Source organism: Chenopodium album, chromosome 12, assembly GCF_948465745.1.
Source record: "Chenopodium album chromosome 12, dcCheAlbu1.1, whole genome shotgun sequence".
Lineage (NCBI taxonomy): Eukaryota > Viridiplantae > Streptophyta > Magnoliopsida > Caryophyllales > Amaranthaceae > Chenopodium > Chenopodium album.
Genome location: NC_137845.1, coordinates 22,465,506 through 22,482,182, shown reverse-complemented (window position 1 = coordinate 22,482,182; position 16,677 = coordinate 22,465,506). Strand labels below are relative to the sequence as shown.

At 41.7% G+C, this 16,677-nt stretch overlaps 1 protein-coding gene across 1 annotated transcript; it reads right to left on the bottom strand.

Moving 5' to 3' along the window:
* Window positions 1-8,357: 8,357 nt before the first annotated feature.
* Window positions 8,358-12,336, bottom strand: LOC145572222 (putative E3 ubiquitin-protein ligase EDA40). Its single transcript, XM_081631224.1, has 3 exons — window positions 11,903-12,336; window positions 11,658-11,768; window positions 8,358-10,113 (listed from the first exon to the last, which is right to left on the bottom strand). Exons 1-3 carry the CDS (start codon window positions 12,047-12,049, stop codon window positions 8,767-8,769), a joined length of 1,605 nt encoding a protein of 534 aa, XP_081487350.1. The 5' UTR covers window positions 12,050-12,336; the 3' UTR covers window positions 8,358-8,766.
* Between the last annotated feature and the right edge of the window lie 4,341 nt (window positions 12,337-16,677).

The following is a 16,677-nucleotide window of genomic DNA, read 5'->3' as shown; positions in this document are numbered from 1 at the left end:
CTATAGACGGATCACCTTGCTAATTTTCGAGAAACCTTCACCACACTCAGGCGGCATAAGGTCATGTTAAATCCCAAAAAGTGTGTTTTTGGTGTTGAGTATGGGAAGTTTCTCGGATTCTTGATTGACCAAAGGGGGATAGAGGCTAACCCCGAGAAGATACAGGCGGTGATTGACATGAAGTCACCCCGCTCTATCAAGGAAGCTCAGAGGCTTACCGGTTGTCTGGCTGCACTTGGGAGATTCCTCAACCGGTCAGGTGACAAATGCCTTTACTTCTTCCAAGCAATCAGGAAGAAGACTAGATTTGAATGGGGATATGATGTTGAGGCGGACTTTCAAAAATTGAAAGAACATCTACACTCCTTGCCAAGGCTTGTTAGCTCTCTGCCAAAGGAGATGCTTTATATGTACCTAGCCGTCTCAGATGATGCCCTTAGTGCTGTTCTCATTGTTGAGAGAGACGGCAATCAGCTTCCGGTCTATTTCATTAGCCATGTGCTCAGAAATGCTGAACTCCGGTACCCCATGGTTGAAAAATTTGGCCTTACTCTTTACATGGCTGTCAAGAAGTTGAAACCATACTTTTGGCACATGCGGTGGTGATCTACACAGATCAACCCCTCAAGCGGCCAATGACAACCTTGGACTCATCCGGCAGAATGCTCAAATGGGCTATTGAAATGCAAAGTCTTGAAATCGCTGAAGAACCAAGGAAGGCAGTGAAGGGTCAGGCGTTTGCCGACTTCATTGTCGAAATGACAAGGCCGGTTGCTCTGGATAACCTTGATCAGGTTTGGAAGGTGCATGTAGTCGGGAGCTCTAATATGAACGGCTGTGGTGCAGGCATAATCTGTGAATCCTCGGAAGGGGACAAATATGAGTATGCACTACGGTTCAAGTTCCAGGCCTCAAACAACGAGGCGGAATATGAAGCCTTGCTAGCCGGTATCCGCATGTGTAAGGCGGCAGGGGCAACAAAAATTGACGCTTGCTCTGATTCTCAGTTGGTCGTTAGCCAATACCATGGTGAGTATGAAGCCACCCATCCGGCTATGATCAAATATTTGCAGGAGGTCAAGGCTGAAGATGGGACACTTGAACAATTTCATCTAAATCAAGTGCCCCGGTCTGAAAACAACCAAGCGGATGCTCTGTCTAAGTTGGCATCCTCCGCCTCCAGTGATACGCCTCGATCAGTCTTTTGAGAAGTAATGGAAAAGAGAAGAATATCTGATGACGAGCCCATTGGAATTTTGGACCGAAGTTCTACTTGGATGGATGGCATCCGGGCGTATCTCGCAGACGACACGCTCCCTGTTTCACCCCAGGAGGCAGCCGTGCTGAAAAAGCGTGCAACAAACTTCGAGATAAGAGAAGGAGAGCTCTTTAAGGCGGGTTTTCTGAAGCCCTTACTGAAGTGTGTTATCCCGGAAAAGGGGAAAGAAGTTCTCGAAGAGTTGCATGCGGGATACTGCGCCTCTCACTCAGGCGGCAGATCCCTAGCTGTCAGGGCCAGGCGTCATTACTTCTGGCCCACTCTTGAGTCAGATGCCATGAAATTTGTTAAAAAGTGTGACAAGTGTCAAAGATTTGGCAAGCTAATCCATCGCCCGGCTACTGATCTGACGGCAATCCACAACCCAGTCCCGTTTGCTAAATGGGGCATGGACATTCTAGTTCCGTATACGCCTGCACCAGGCGGAATACGCTATATTCTTGTTGCTGTGGATTATTTCACCAAGTGGGTGGACGCAGAGGCGGTCAAAGGCATCAAGACAAAAGATGTCATTTCCTTCACCTGGAAGAACATTATCACCCGGTTCGGGGTACCTATGCCTATGGTATTTGATAATGGACCTCAATTTGAGACGCCTCGGCTCAAAACTTGGTTGGAAGATCAAGGGATCTCACATTGTTTTGCATCAGTTAGCCGACCCCAAGCAAACGACCAAGTTGAAGCTTTCAACAAACTCATCTCAGACGGTATTAAGAAGAAAATTGAAAGAGCCGGTGGTTTGTGGGCTGAAGAGTTGATTCATGTCCTATGGGCCATCCGGACAGCTGAAAAAGGGGCAACCGGTGAAACCCCATTTCTCATGGTTTACGGTGCTGAAGTCGTCTTGCCCATCGAGCATTATGAGCCGACTCTATGAGTCATGCTATATGATGAAGAGGAAAATTGGGAGGCCATGCGGCTAGCATTGGACTCACTCTCGGAGCGCAGGGGCAATGCTGCCTTGCGTCATGAGATTTACTGTCTGAGAATGACTCGTGCCTACAACAAGAAAGTGCACAAACGACCCTTGAAAGTTGGGGACTTTGTGTTACGAAAAATGGAGGCAACCGGTAAGGCCAATGAGCATGGAAAGCTAACTCCTAATTGGGAAGGCCCCTACCGGATCTATGAAGAAGTAAGAAACGGCACCTACCGCCTGGAAACTCCAGATGGCAGGCGACTGCCTAGAACTTGGAATGTAGATAACTTGAAAAAGTACTACTTCTAAAACTTGTAAATTTTTGTAAATAAAAAGCCTATAAATGCAAAGTTGCCTTTTGTTTTCAATGTTAATTGCTTTGTATATATACATGCGCAACCATAATGCTACCGCCTGTTGAAAACACAGACGGTCTATTGAATAAATAAGCTAGTTAAAAACCTAGCGGCTAATCTAATATTTAAAAATTGGTGGACCAACCAGTGTAATGCACAAACGACCCCTATAATAAGTAAAACCAAGCTAACTTAAGAGACTTAGTGGCTAAAATAACATTCAAACCTAGGCCAATGGCCGGATGTAAACTTATTTTATAAATTCGTCTGCTCCTATTTGAGTATGACATCCGCGACGCCCCTCCGGGTGTTATCGTCGCAAAGGGCATCCTATCGTTTGCTCTACAAGCATATGCAGACGACAAAGATTGAACAACCAAATTGGTCAACTCATAGCTGTCTGACCAAAACAGTCTAAAAGAATGATTAAGCTTAACACCGGATGTCAAGTGACATCAGCCGGTTAATTACTGAAGTTCTCTATTAGGCTGTTCAACGAAATTGTACCAGTCACCCCAATAGGGCAGACGAATCGGGTGCAATGGATTGCCGGTATCCCAGACAGGGGTCCATCAGGCAGGCGGACAATATGTTCCTTGCTCCACTAACTGTCAGGCGGCGATATTCCGTCTGGCTCACAAAGAAGTTATATACGAATGCCCGGTTGGGTAAAACGGCTGTCGTTGACGGCTGTGTACTTGGTTTGGGGCAATCACTACTGTGATTGATTGACTTAGGAATATTCCATACTCTTTAAAGTATCAACCATTCCAAAGTCAATCAATCAAAGTACTGAAACCAACCACACAGCCGCTAGGGGCAGGAGTAGCCGGTATACTTTCTGAATTGCAGCATGCTTTAAAAAGTTGGGCAAAAATTCGAAAATTGAAACGGGTTCTTCAAGCTCAGCATTTGCCCCCAGGCCTCGAAGGACTCGGGCTCGGGCTCCCCCTTCTCTCTTAAATACACTACATTTTCAGCATATTGAAAAGCCAGAGCCCACAAACCATATTCCTTGTTGGGGTAGAGAGCTTCCCAGGCGATCTTCATCCGGGCGTCGGAGTCCGCCTCATTTTCAGCAATCAGGCGGTCTTGCTCCGCCTCGATTGTTGCCTTAATACTCATTTGGACTCGCTCCGCATCCTTCTTCAGCCTCTCAACCTCCGCCTTGAGCTTTACATTCTTCTAGGAGGCACCCTGCAAGGCCTTGAGGTCTTCCTCCGCCTTCTTGAGGCTGGTTTCAGCCGTGTTGGCCTTCTCCTTAGCCTCATCCAGGGCTTTTTGAAGACCCTTGATCTGTTCCGCCTCTTGCATCAATTCGGCTTTAGTTTCAACTTCATTAATTATACATTGATATTCAGCAACATCTTGAGAATCCCTAGCTGATCTTGTGGCTCTCTTTACCTCCTCCCTCTTTCGGGCATATGGCCGTTTGAGTCCATCAACCATGATCATGGCCTGTAGACACAAACGGTGTCATTCATGCGGGAGAAATTATGCTTAGTTCCAGCAAAGGGGAATAAGGTATAACTTAGACATGTTTGCAGTGATACGTTCAACATTGAACGTCTCAATGCCCGGGATGGCATCCTTCTCCTTCTTGGGAACGGCTGCCAGCATGGACCGGGCATGCACCTGGACATCCAGCCATCGGGGGGATTTATCTGCACCATATGTGAAAGGGGGTGAGTGAGCTATATAGGCGGCACCAGCTTGATGCCGGCTATCGAACGAAGAAGTCTGTTGGGAGTGAGATTTCACTCGTAACGGCTATCCCAGCTTAGGTGGGGATTCGAAGGGATTGTATTTACCTTCAGGAGCTTGGGGATTGCACCACCCTCAGGCGCAGAGAGGCCAGATGGGACCATATCAAAGCCCACTCCAAAGCCTCCAATGGTGACATTTCTCCCCCCGACGCGGAGGCGGGTCCTTTCATAAGAGCCTTCAGGGCCCGTCTTACTTGAAGCCGCTTTGGCGGATTTTGCAGGCTTGGTTTGGGTGGAGGCGGTCTCATCCCGTCCCCGTTTGGCTAAGTTCTTAGTAAAGGATCTAGGTGCCTCACCACCCTACAATTAGCGAAGTATTTAATATACAACCGACAATGTCTGTTGGAAACAATAGTCCAAGTAGTTAGACGGTTCTTACCTCAACCTTCAGCTTGGCGGCCTTAGCCTCCGCTAGGTCCCTCCGGATTTGTGCAGGGGACCGCTTGGGAGTCTTTTCGTCAGCCACCATGTTCAAAGCTTCTTCTGCAAAAATAATGAACGCATGATTAGTGCAAAATCATAATTGGCTAACAATAGTACAAGCGAAGTTAAACTGGATGTATATCAAACATACGCTTTGAAAACATCGTGCTAAGCCCACAGGCGGATAAGAACGCCTCATCTCTAAACCATGCGCACATGGGAATCCAATTATTAGGGACCTTTATTACGTCCCCGGTTGAGAGTGTCTCCGTATGGAGCTTTAAAAACTTGGTTTCCATGATAACGTCATAGTCGTCCCCTGAGATCCGGGGAAGGGCACATTTGCGACCTAGTAGGTCGGGCTTTTTATTACCGGCGCAGCTCCCGGTTCTCTCGACGGGTTGGGGCAGACAGCAGGTAGAAACAGGTTTTCCAACCGTCTTATTTGGACACTTTGTCCAATGTCATTTGGTACTGAGGGAGAGTGGTCAAGGTGTACCACGCCCTCCAACCGCCTGGGTTGCGGCTGAGATAGTGCATGTGAGCAAAAGGCTCTCAATTGGGATTCAAGTCTTGCATCTCACAGGCGGCTACATACCCCAGAATATTAGCCCATGAATTCAGGGAGAGCTTCCAGACACCCAGGCCATAACCCCTGAGTATGGCTCTCATAGCATGGTGAAGCGAGAACCGGAGGCCTGCCAAGAATGCCGCCTCATAGCATCCAAAGTAGGCGTTGACGTTCTCCTGGTCATCTTTCCAGGAGATGGTGCCTAGCTCAGGCGGCACCTGGATAGTATATCCATTTCCCAGAGGTCGTTTCTGTACAAAGCTTTCAATGCCTATTAGCATTGCCCGCCTGTCTTTAGCGGAGATATGGATTTGAAAGGGGTCATCCTTTGCTTCCCATTTTTTCCTCTCTTTGGCCTCACTATCCTCAAGCGGGGAAAGAGGGGCATCACTATCATCCTCAAAGCTAGACCCTGAGGCGGAGCTTTCGCCGTCTCCCGTGTCGCCGGCTGACCCCGATGCAGACTCTTCCCCTTCTCTATATTCGGGGCCAGCTTCATCAAGGTCCATCTAGGAGACGGCTCCCTCCCCGTCTCTACCCTCATCGTATAGGATTGTGTCACTTGGGGTTCTAGGAATCCCAGACGGGGAATATTCCCCTGAGCTTTCATTGCTCTCTAACCCCTCAACCGGGGTTACCTCATCAGACGACACTTCCAAAGTACCGCCTCTTCGACGCCGTATGGAGGCTGTCTGTTTAGTTCTAGCCATCGTGTCCTGCACAGACACATAGATGGTCGGTTGAGGAGTATAAAATTGCTCCATGCACCCAGAGCCAGCACTCCCAGTCCTAGACTCAGCCGTACCAGGAGACCGGCTGACTAATGACCTAGGCCGTGCCATGTGTGTTGGTGATGAGTCCATTTATTGAATGAATTGAAGCAAATGTAAATGAGTTGAAGGGAGTAGAGGCGGTACCTTGCGTTTTTCTTTGAAAGGGGGGCAAACGGTGATGACCGACTGAGATGCTGCTGAAGTCGACTTTACTTGCTTGGGGCACAGGCGGTCGTAAACTGGCTGATGCAGGCGGAAAATGAACAACGCTTTTGCACACAAGCAGACGACAGATTTTCTCTCTAGGATTGGTGATTTTCTCTCTCTACAATGTTTTGGAAACGTCCAAAATGAGGGGGTTAAATTGTGTATTTATAGAGGGGTAAAAAACTGGGGCATCTTGGTAATTTCCCCGGAATGTGAAAGGTTAAATTTTCACAGTAAAAAAAAAAAACTATTTCCTATGGCTGAGTGACATGTGTCACAGATGCCACGTGGCACGCCATGTCACATCTGTGAGGGGCAAATGTTTTGGGTAATTTACCCATGCCACGTGCGCCAATCAAGTCCTGACACGTGTCATACTTTGGTTTGTCCGAATTGGACCAGTCTCCATTTGACATGTGTCCTTCCTAGAGCTAGTTTAGGAGAAAAAAGTGGCCTTCAAGGGCCCAAATCCCGAGAAAGCTGTAATACGGCGCAGCCCAGTAGAGTTAGGTCAGAGTGACCTAATCAGGGGCACGTTTCCCCATGACCCTATAAATAGGGAGATTCCCCCATTTTCGGGGCAGGAATTAATTATTACAGCAGACCCTACATTCTCTTATATCAGAGAAGTGCCAGATCTTGGAATCCAAGAAGATCTCACTTTTCATTTTCCGCACCTTTTCCTACCCACATTCAAGTACTAACTTGATCGTCGGAGGCGGAGCTCCTACCACCCGGAGTCTCCGTTGTTTTGCAGGTACAGGTGCAAACGGATCAGTACTCGAGCCGTAACTCTCCCGAGGGACAAAATCACCCAAAACAAGTCGGATTATAAGAAACAAATTTATTGAGTTCGATGTAGAGGTTTTCAAATTAAAAGAAAATAAAACTATATTTAAAAAGAAGAAGAAGAAATCTAATTAAACATAAAAATCTAATTAAACATAAAACTAAGCTTTATTACAGATTCTAATCTTCACATTACACAAATAAATGTATGTTGGATTTGAACCCACATCTTTTGTGCAATTGTGCAATGCTCTACCAATTGAGCTAGTAGGCAAGTATATATTTAATTTGAATAGAAAAATATCAAAAGTGAATAAAAAAAAATATCAAAAGTAAATCAAAACGTTTATATAGTATACGTAGTACACTCATGAGGTGTTTGAAACTTCATATCATTCTAAGCTACTCAAATAGATAGATTAACAAATCTATGAGATACTATTCCACCAGAAAGAAAATTAGAAATTACAACCTCGATTGCTCGTATATTCATTTAAAGTAAAACAAAATAACTCAAAAGTAGATAAATAATCTCAAAAAGTCAGTATGATAGAAGCAACACCAGCAACAACAAGAACAGAGCTGCTGCATACATACACCCAAAGCACTTGAATCTTATAAGAAATAAAATTAGTGTAACCGCTCGAAAAAAAAAAAGAAGAATTAGTGTAACCAAGAATTAGTAAAGAACAAGTTCATAATAGTAATGGATTTGGTCACTTTTATTATATACTCATATAAATAAGTTAGTACCAATTGGTTGTTAGTGTAGTGGTGATTGGGACTACACTTAGTAGGGAGGACTCGTGTTCGATCCCCCGCAACAACAATCGGGAGGGGACTGGAACCTAACCACCCAGAACTGATCCCCGAATCCGGATTAGCCCAAAGGGTGAACCGGGTGGAACACCAAAAAAAATATAAATAAGTTAGTGGGAAAATAGTAGGCCTTTATGTTTGTTACTTTATTTCTTTTTAAAATTGTGTCATGCTTGTCAATGGGTAAATAAAAGAACAAGAATGATTTTGGTTTAAAACCAAGTACTTCGTATAATGGTTTAAAAAAAAAGAAAGTAATTCGTATTATAATTTAATTTAAAACCTATACAAATATTTATTTTAAAACCTAAATTATTAGTATTTGGATTCATAAATTTTAAATAAAAATCTATCGTTACAACCGAGACCCGGTCCACAATCACGCATCAATACTGTTACCGTGATATCGCAACCGTTTCCACGATTGTGATCAAAACCGCATTTTTATACTATGATGTATGATTCACAAATATTAGTCAAAGTATATTTAATAAATAGTGCTAAAATGCTTAATGGGCTAGGACACTTTTAAAAAGCAGATGGAGTAATAATAATAGACTATAGAAAATGGTTAAAAAAATATAAAAATAAAATATCAAATTACTAATTAAAATTTAGACACGACATCCGCAACCCGTTCCGCGATAATCGCATCATTTCCATTACTGCAACTCATGACCGTTATCGATATCACAATCGTAACCTCATAATTGATGGTGACTCACTATCTTGAAAATCCTGGATCCGCCGCTGGTCTATGCAGTGTAAAAATCTAACTCAATATGCTGTTGCCAAAAAAAAAAAAAAAAAAAAAAAAATAACAAACGTAATAATCTAACTCGATCTGCCTTCGCTTGGTTAGGCTTATATCCTGCGCCTTTCATGCAATCTTTTAGCCCATCTTCTAGCCATGAAAGGGTCATGATAATCCCAACTATCAACACAGCTTGTTCTCCCGGCAGTAATGGTAGCTTCTGCGCCGTTATTTGTGTCTCTCGGATCACCAATACCCACCACTACTTCACCAACTCTAATTTGCTCATCAACCCTGAGCTCACCCTCAACATAGCTGTAGCCAATGCAGGCATGATCATGTGACTTGTCTACTTCAAGAAGAACTCTTCTCTCCTCATCACCTCTAAGCTCTCCAAGCCTAACAATTCTGCTATCCTCCTGGTCTCCGATTCTTAGCTGTACTTCCTGTATCACACCACCAAGCAACTGTCCCAAGAATTCTTCAAGCTCGTGCATGACTGAGCTAGTTGAAGACACATGGAACTGATGAACAGAGATTGGCGTATCTGTTTGTAAATCACTGACGGTGCGATAATATCTACTACTGGTAGGATAATCAGATATGTGTAGAATGGATGAATATGGGTTTTCATGAGTACGGTCCTTGAGAATTTTAATACCTTTTCTAATCCCTTCGACGGGATCAGCATGACCAGCATAAAATAGCCTATCAACAACCTGTAGAGCTGCCTTCTTTCCATAGGATGTCATGCGCCTGAGTGGGAAGATGCGGGCCGCAGCAGAAGAGTAGCTCACAATTGCCAATCGATCCACTGGTCGCAGGGAAAATACCACTTGTGCTATTGCCTGTTTAAGGAGCCTCAGATGTTGCCCATTCGGGCTGGCAACCAGCACCAAGTCAATTGCTTGCAGAGGAGCTAACCTAACACATAAATATGCTGCTCTCTTACGTTTGTACCAAGGTGAGGGTGAACCAGTCAAGAGTTCATCTGAGTTCTGTCCTGGAGAAAGATATGGATTGGGAGAAGGATGATGCACACAGGACCAAAAATTTGATGGCGATGGCGTTTTTGGAACATCTAATGGGATAAGACTGAAGCAAAGACGTGGCTGGCAAGAAGAACGAGCCTCAGGCTCCACAGGATCATCATCATTGTAGCGGGCAGTACGAAGAACAGACCGCCTATGGACCCGAAATGTGGAGATGGAATCATCAAGAATGCGAATGATAGGGTCATCTTGGTTACGAGGGAGCCAGCAAGGTGGATGTAAGGTGCGAGGCAGGCGTGTCCATTGTGCACGACAAATAGGACAGTTTATGCTACCATGGCGAATATTTGAAGAGATACATGACAAGTGGAATGAATGAGAGCATTGGGACGTAAATATGGCTTTGCCAGGACTTGATGCCACATAGCTGTTGAGTAACGGTTCAAGACATATTGTGCACAAATTCTGCCACAAAAACAATCACAACAGTTAGCTTGCTTTCTACATCTTTCAACAAATTGCGATGCTAGTTGAGCAGATACAAGTCAGATAAAGACTAGATTTCAATAGTTTTACGTGTTGCAGGCTTGCAGCTAAGTAGTGAGCTACCAAATGTAGCTTGTTACTATTATAGCACCAATTTTGGGAGATTTGATCTGTCAGGCGTGTCAGCCCCCCACACCAAAATATGGATTTGCAGCATTTTTTTTTTTCTTTTTCATAATAACGGGGTGGGGGGGTCTATGTTGGTTGGACGTGTTTGATATAACATAAGGGTGCCACACTTCTTTTCTAATACTAGTGTTCTAGCTATCAGTACTGAAGTATCCATGTTCAGTTGAAGTTCTGATTATATGATTCGACATTAGTATAGAAGCATGTTGGAGAGTCGGATCTCTACAGAGCATTAATCCTATACAGGTAGGCATTCATAAACTAGTCACAACTATTTCAGATGCTTACTAATTATACTGTCAAATCAATGTTAGAGCTCGCATAAGGCTGATCAAAGATGAAGAACCAGTGAACCACAACATGTTTTATACTTGCTGCTCAAATGGTGTAATAATGCAGAAGGTAAACTGTAATGACAGTGCCCAAGGTTCAAGCATGTAAATACGTGATTTCAGTCAAGGCACTAGCAGACACCTGCGTAATATCCAAAATTGAAAGCTTGATAAACAAACACGAGTAATTGCACTAGCAGACGGCCTGGCCATTTTCCACAATTCGAACCTCAATGAACCAAGAATATAACAAAAGTTTTAACAACAAAAGCACACTTGTAATGGCTATTCTAATCTCCCTGAAACTACTATGACACTATAAGCAGTATATTTGCTATGTATTGAAAAGGCAAGGATAAAAAAAAACCAGATAAAAACAAGTATAAGACTAACAAAAATAAAAGGAGAATATATAGCTTGAACATAGCCATCGCTAGAATTTTAAACATAATAAAATCCCTATAAATCATGTAAATCCACATGAAAAAATTCAGTATGTCTCCTTTAATAAAGTTTTAAAAATTTCTTCCCTGATGTCTATGTGCAACAAAAATTATTATACCCAAGTTTGAAGAAAAACTGTTACTCCATAGTTTTAACAAGTAAAAAAAAATATAGAAATTTTATTAACCTTCATTTGTTACTTTCAAAAATTAAAAACTTAGTAAGTTAGTATAAATGGCATATTGGAAATTTTGCAAAATTTTAATTTATATAACACAAAAAAAGGGTGTCCAGCAATTAGCATATTCCTTTTTCAGTTCAATCAGTAGTGCTTTTTTTTTTGAGGAAACAATCAATAGTAAAATTTCCCTTAATAATGCACACCCTTTTGGCCTTGTCACTCTACACATCTCAAATAAGAGCATAAAAATTAAAAAAATTTATTAAAAAAAAAAAAAAAAACGGTAAACAAAATAAACTCAAGGAATTTAGCAAGCAAAAATAAAAACTTGCTTTAAAAAAAAAAAAAAAAAAAAAAAAAGGAAGAGCTTAATATACCTTAGATGAAACACTAGCTACATATACTTGTTCCACACCCTCTGACAAATGATTTAGAGTTTCTTTTGAAGAACATAATTCTGCTTCTTGACTCTGAACCTGACCCACTTTCTGCAATTCCCCAACACAAAATCAATCTTACAGAATATAGCAAAATACAATTTAACTAGACTTATACAGAAAAATTGAGGCAAAATTTACAGAAAAAATTAGTCTGAAATTGTTGATAATTCAAGTTTTCTAACCGATGAAGGATTTCGGCTTGGAGGAGAGCTGGTGCCGACACTTGACGAGGTGGAGGAAAAGGAGGAGCAAGGAAAGAAAAGGAACCTCTTAGCTGCTTTTTTGAGCTTAGAAGAAGAAGAGATTTGTTCTGATTCTCTTCTACCCATCTATTCTCTATTCTCTCTCAAAGGGATTGATTGTAGAATTGAGAAAGTGTATAAAATAACAACAGTGGGAGGTGAAGAGTAGTGTAATGGTGTCTTTATTTATTTAAGTAGGAAAAAAAGTGATATGGGTTTCCTCATTTCAGGGATTTCTAAGTGAAAAGCAAAGAGATGGATTCGAGAAATAGGAATTTGAATTTCATGGATTTGGAAGTTGTAAACAAATTGATAAAAGAGAGAATAGATGAATGGGAAAAGATGGTCAAATTACGCAAAATTTTCAAAGAAAACAAAATAGTTAAAGGGCAAAAGATGGTTAGAAAAAGAGGAAAGTAAGGGAGTTGAGGATGATATGGTATGTTGAGCATATAGCTGTTGGGGGACCTTTGGTGGGGTTTGAGGTGTGGTGCAGTGGTGGTACAGTAGTTCTCAAGGGTCCCTTAGCTATTTCTCTTTTATTTTTTTTGCCTTTAGTCTTGTCCCCACCCTCTTCTTCGGTTCCTCGAATCCTCGCATTGTCAACATAGTACAAAGAAAAAACATAGAGAAAGATTTAGTTCATTAGTGCTTCTACCGTCCTATAATATTGCTCTCATTTGTAAAATTTGTAAGGATTTAGGTATTTTAAGCAAAATTTTAAGAATTATATTCATACGCACCTAAAATAAGATCACATACATAATACACAAGAATCACATAATAATATCTTTGAAACGTGATCTCCACGCAGCAAGATGATTGACAATTAGGGGGAGAATAGAGCCCCAAGCGTGCGTTGCTCCTCTACTTAGTCCACGAGATTCCAATGAGCCGTCCACCGATACTAGATTTGTCGAGTGAAGGAGAAACTCCACGATCAACACCTTTATGGACAATCGGCCACCACCACGATCCACCACCACCACCACCGCACACACATTGATGCACGAAGAGGAGAGAGTCGTGAGAGAGAGGGCAAGAGTTTAAGAGGTTCGGTTTTGTGTTTGCTAACTCGGGTTCTACTAACAGTAAAATTGTTCTACCGAAAAACCCTAGGCACCTAGTCTATTTATAATCTTATAATAACTAGACTAGGTTAGAAAGGCCAAAACCCTCTAAATGAACCCCATGGCCGGCCACCTAGAGAGACAAGGCCAATCATGGGTCTCTTCCTCTTACACTTAATCTAGGCCCTTTGTGTGATCTTCTAGGATCCGTTCATTTGAGCTTTGGCCTATTTTACTAGCCCAAAGATTGTTAGCACCTCTAGTTATGATATAATGACGACCAAAAAGAACGAACTTAATTATCTCCATAATTTTATCCATTATATATCTAGTAATTGCACTTGACGAAGACATAAATCTTTCAAAATTTTACATGAATCGAGAAATAGGAGGATAAATTACATGAAAAACATGAAGTAGGGAGAAAAGTGATAGGAATGGTGTCCTTCGAACAAGTGTATTATTCCGATAGAGGGTTCGGAATTATTAGAAAGCTAATTATTCAGTGAGGTCAAGTGATCGGAATGCCTAGATGGAGGCCGCTTCCAATCAGTTATATTAATGTATAATTAATATTACAGCTTAATCTTGACTGAACCCTTCGGGTCACACCCAAGCAACTAACGGACAGACGCAACAAATTAATCCGAAAGGAATTAATGAGTCACTCGAGTATTGTGAACAAATACATCGGATTTCGAGCTTAGAGTGTCGAAACCGAATCTTAAAAGTCCAGCCAAAATTTAGGAATTGGCGAGACGAGAAAATGCTTCAAGTAACAAGTAAAAACCCTAGCCACGCAAAGGCTAGGGAAGCGCGCCAAATAGAAACGCGCCACATGGCAGCACACGTTGTGTGCCACGTGGCAGCGCGCCAAGGTGGCGGCGTGCCACGTTGGCAGCCACCAAGTGGTAACGCGCCACGTGGCAGCGTGCCACGTTGGCAATGCCATGTGGCAGCGGGCCGCGGACCCGGGTGGCGGGTCATGGATGAGGACCAAAAGGTGGCGGCCCAACCGAACCCAACTTGGGGCTCAAGGTTGGGTGCCACATGGTTAGCTCACAATGCATATGAGTTGCCTTGTGGAGCAAGTGAGGAAGTGGTCCTCGCCTAACCATGTGACACTTGTTACTTTGTTATTCCTTGGTTTATTTAACTAAGGATTGAATTCAACATTCTTTTTATGTGGGATCTTTTTGTGAAAAAGTCCCACATTTAAAGATGAGTGCAATTCACAAGGAAACACTCCTTATAAATAGCCAAGGCATACCTTGGGATTGTTCACTTGAGTAAGGTGCTAGAAAAGGCATCTCCATTGAGAAAATCTTTAATCACATATAATTACTCGAGTTTAGGTTGGGCTTAGCTAACCTCTAAGCATTGGACCTTTGTCGGGGTCGTGTTGTGGGTGGACTTTCGTTGGAGGTCTTCATGCGAGCGAAGCTAAAAGCTTTCCGAAGTAAGAGCTCTTGTAGTGAGCGAAGCACGCGTCAAAGGTATTAATGTTTCCTTAATTCTTGTTGTTTAAGTTAATTATGTCTTGTGATTATATTAATTGTGAGTGTGGTCTTGGCTCGGGTTTTCTTCCGCGGTGAGTTAGACTCATCGAAACCCAACTGCGGTATCGGAGCCTTGCTCATTTAATTTTATAATCATAATATTCAAGGTGTTTTTATGGCTTTATTTATTTCTGTTTTTATGTTGCTAATTAGATTAGTAGCTCGGTTTTATTATTTTTAAGCTCATATTAAAGCTGATTTCAGCCCCGAACTCAGATTTTCGCCCAAAAATAGTGACTTTTGGGTGGAAAAGGTGTTCTCGAAATGGTTTTACCCTTATAAGGGCTGTGTTTTTGGCCAAAACTCGACCAAAAATGTCTTTTTCGAGGGATTTTTCGTTTTGACGAAAATTTTTAAGTCTTTCTAACCTTAAATCTTAATGACATATTTATGGTGGTTATGTATTTGGTTCTTTGCTTAATTTTTCTGCAATTTTAAATCTCTTTAAGCATGGTTACTTGGTAGTAAATGGTGCTTGAAAGATTGGTTCATATTTTCACATAATTGCAAATCCATTGCATTAAGTGTGAAAAATTTGTTCTTTGAGCCTTCTAAGTACTAAAGATTCAATCTTTAATTGTCTTAAGTAATTAAAACTTTGAGTTACTAAATTCCATGAATTTTTTAGTTGAACTTTTGATTTAATCATGTATTAAGTTGATTGGAATCATAAAGTTTTAATCTTGTGATAGAAATTTCATTTATCTTCATGTTGGAAGATATAATTTTTTCAAGGATTCACAAGTAAAAAGTTGGAATCTTCATTTGAATATTTGTGTTCATAATTTCAACTCCCCTTTATTTTGTCAAAATCTCATGATTAATTTAATTTAATTAAATTAATAGTGAGTTATTACCCTTGTTCATTTTATTGCACCAAGTTAAACCAATTTTATTAAAGAATGGTTCTTGGAAATAATTTTGGTTGTGTGCACCTTGATGAATTTTTTATTTAAGTTGGACTTGTAATAATTTTTCATTTTTGGCTCATTTTATTAATTATGAAATTAATTTAGAGTTAATTATTTAGTCACGCAAAATTAGGGTTAAAAACCCAGGGTATTGCACGAAAATCGAGGGCAAAATACCCCTTGGCAAGCCGGGCTGCATAGCAGCCCGCATGTGGCTTCCAAGGGTAGCCTCGAGGAAGGTGCAGCCCATGCGTGGCTGCTGCCACGGCCAGCAAGCACGGCGCGCCAGCCGGAGTAGTAGCAGCATGGCGCGGCAGCAATGCCGGCCATGTGGACTGCTGTGCGTAGGGTCGGCTGCCGTGGTTGAGCCTTGTGGTGCATGCGTTGCTTGGTGCGGCTAGGTGTGAGCATAACCCCTCACTTAGCACTTGTGCCTCGTTTTAAGGCTATGTTAATTTGCAATTTTGCCGTTTTAATTATTTTAATTAATTGTTTTGGTTTTAATTAATTTTGAAGCTAGGCCTCAGTTTTGAGCGGCATTGGCAAAATTTTGGGTTTACCGACTTAATTAATTGGATTAATGAAGATGAATGCATAATTTAGTGGGAGCTTCAATTTTAATTGCGCTTAGTTACATAATCGATGAAAACAACTTTAACTAGTTTTAATTAGGCATATTAATTGGATTAACGACCTAAATTAGTTACTAGTTTTTGCGTGTTTGTGCATTGTTACTTGTTTATCATTGTAAAATGCACGAGCCATTCACAAATAGTGAATGGATGAATGGAATGTATATTCTCTCAAAGGTTTTATGAAATGGCAACTAATGGGGCCCGATTAGGATAGAAAATACGGACTGCGATCCGTGATATATTTTTGTAAATCTAAATATGGTCTGCGAACCGTTGAGTATTTTTGTACCTTAATATTTAGATTAGACCTAATCGTAGATACTAGTATTTGCATAATTAATGGTCATTTCATGAAGACGGAGGTTCTTGGAAGACAAAGCCATGAAGTTGCAAAAGTCGACCCTTGTAGACTTGAAGACTCGAGGGGTCATACTAGTTGCCAAATGCATAATTTATTTATGTTTTTGATATATATTTATGATTATATGTATATATATGAATTATATGTTAGATGCATGTTTAGGATTTCGAATGTTGGGA

What these genes read in the sequence shown, in the direction of transcription:
- LOC145572222 (XM_081631224.1), bottom strand. Translation starts at nt 12,049, where the DNA reads ATGGGTAGAAGAGAATCAGAACAAATCTCTTCTTCTTCTAAGCTCAAA. An exon ending in CAAGCCGAAATCCTTCATCG is followed by an intron (nt 11,769 to 11,902) that starts GTTAGAAAACTT and finishes GGGGAATTGCAG; the next exon opens with AAAGTGGGTCAGGTTCAGAG. An exon ending in TAGCTAGTGTTTCATCTAAG is followed by an intron (nt 10,114 to 11,657) that starts GTATATTAAGCT and finishes TTTTTGTGGCAG; the next exon opens with AATTTGTGCACAATATGTCT.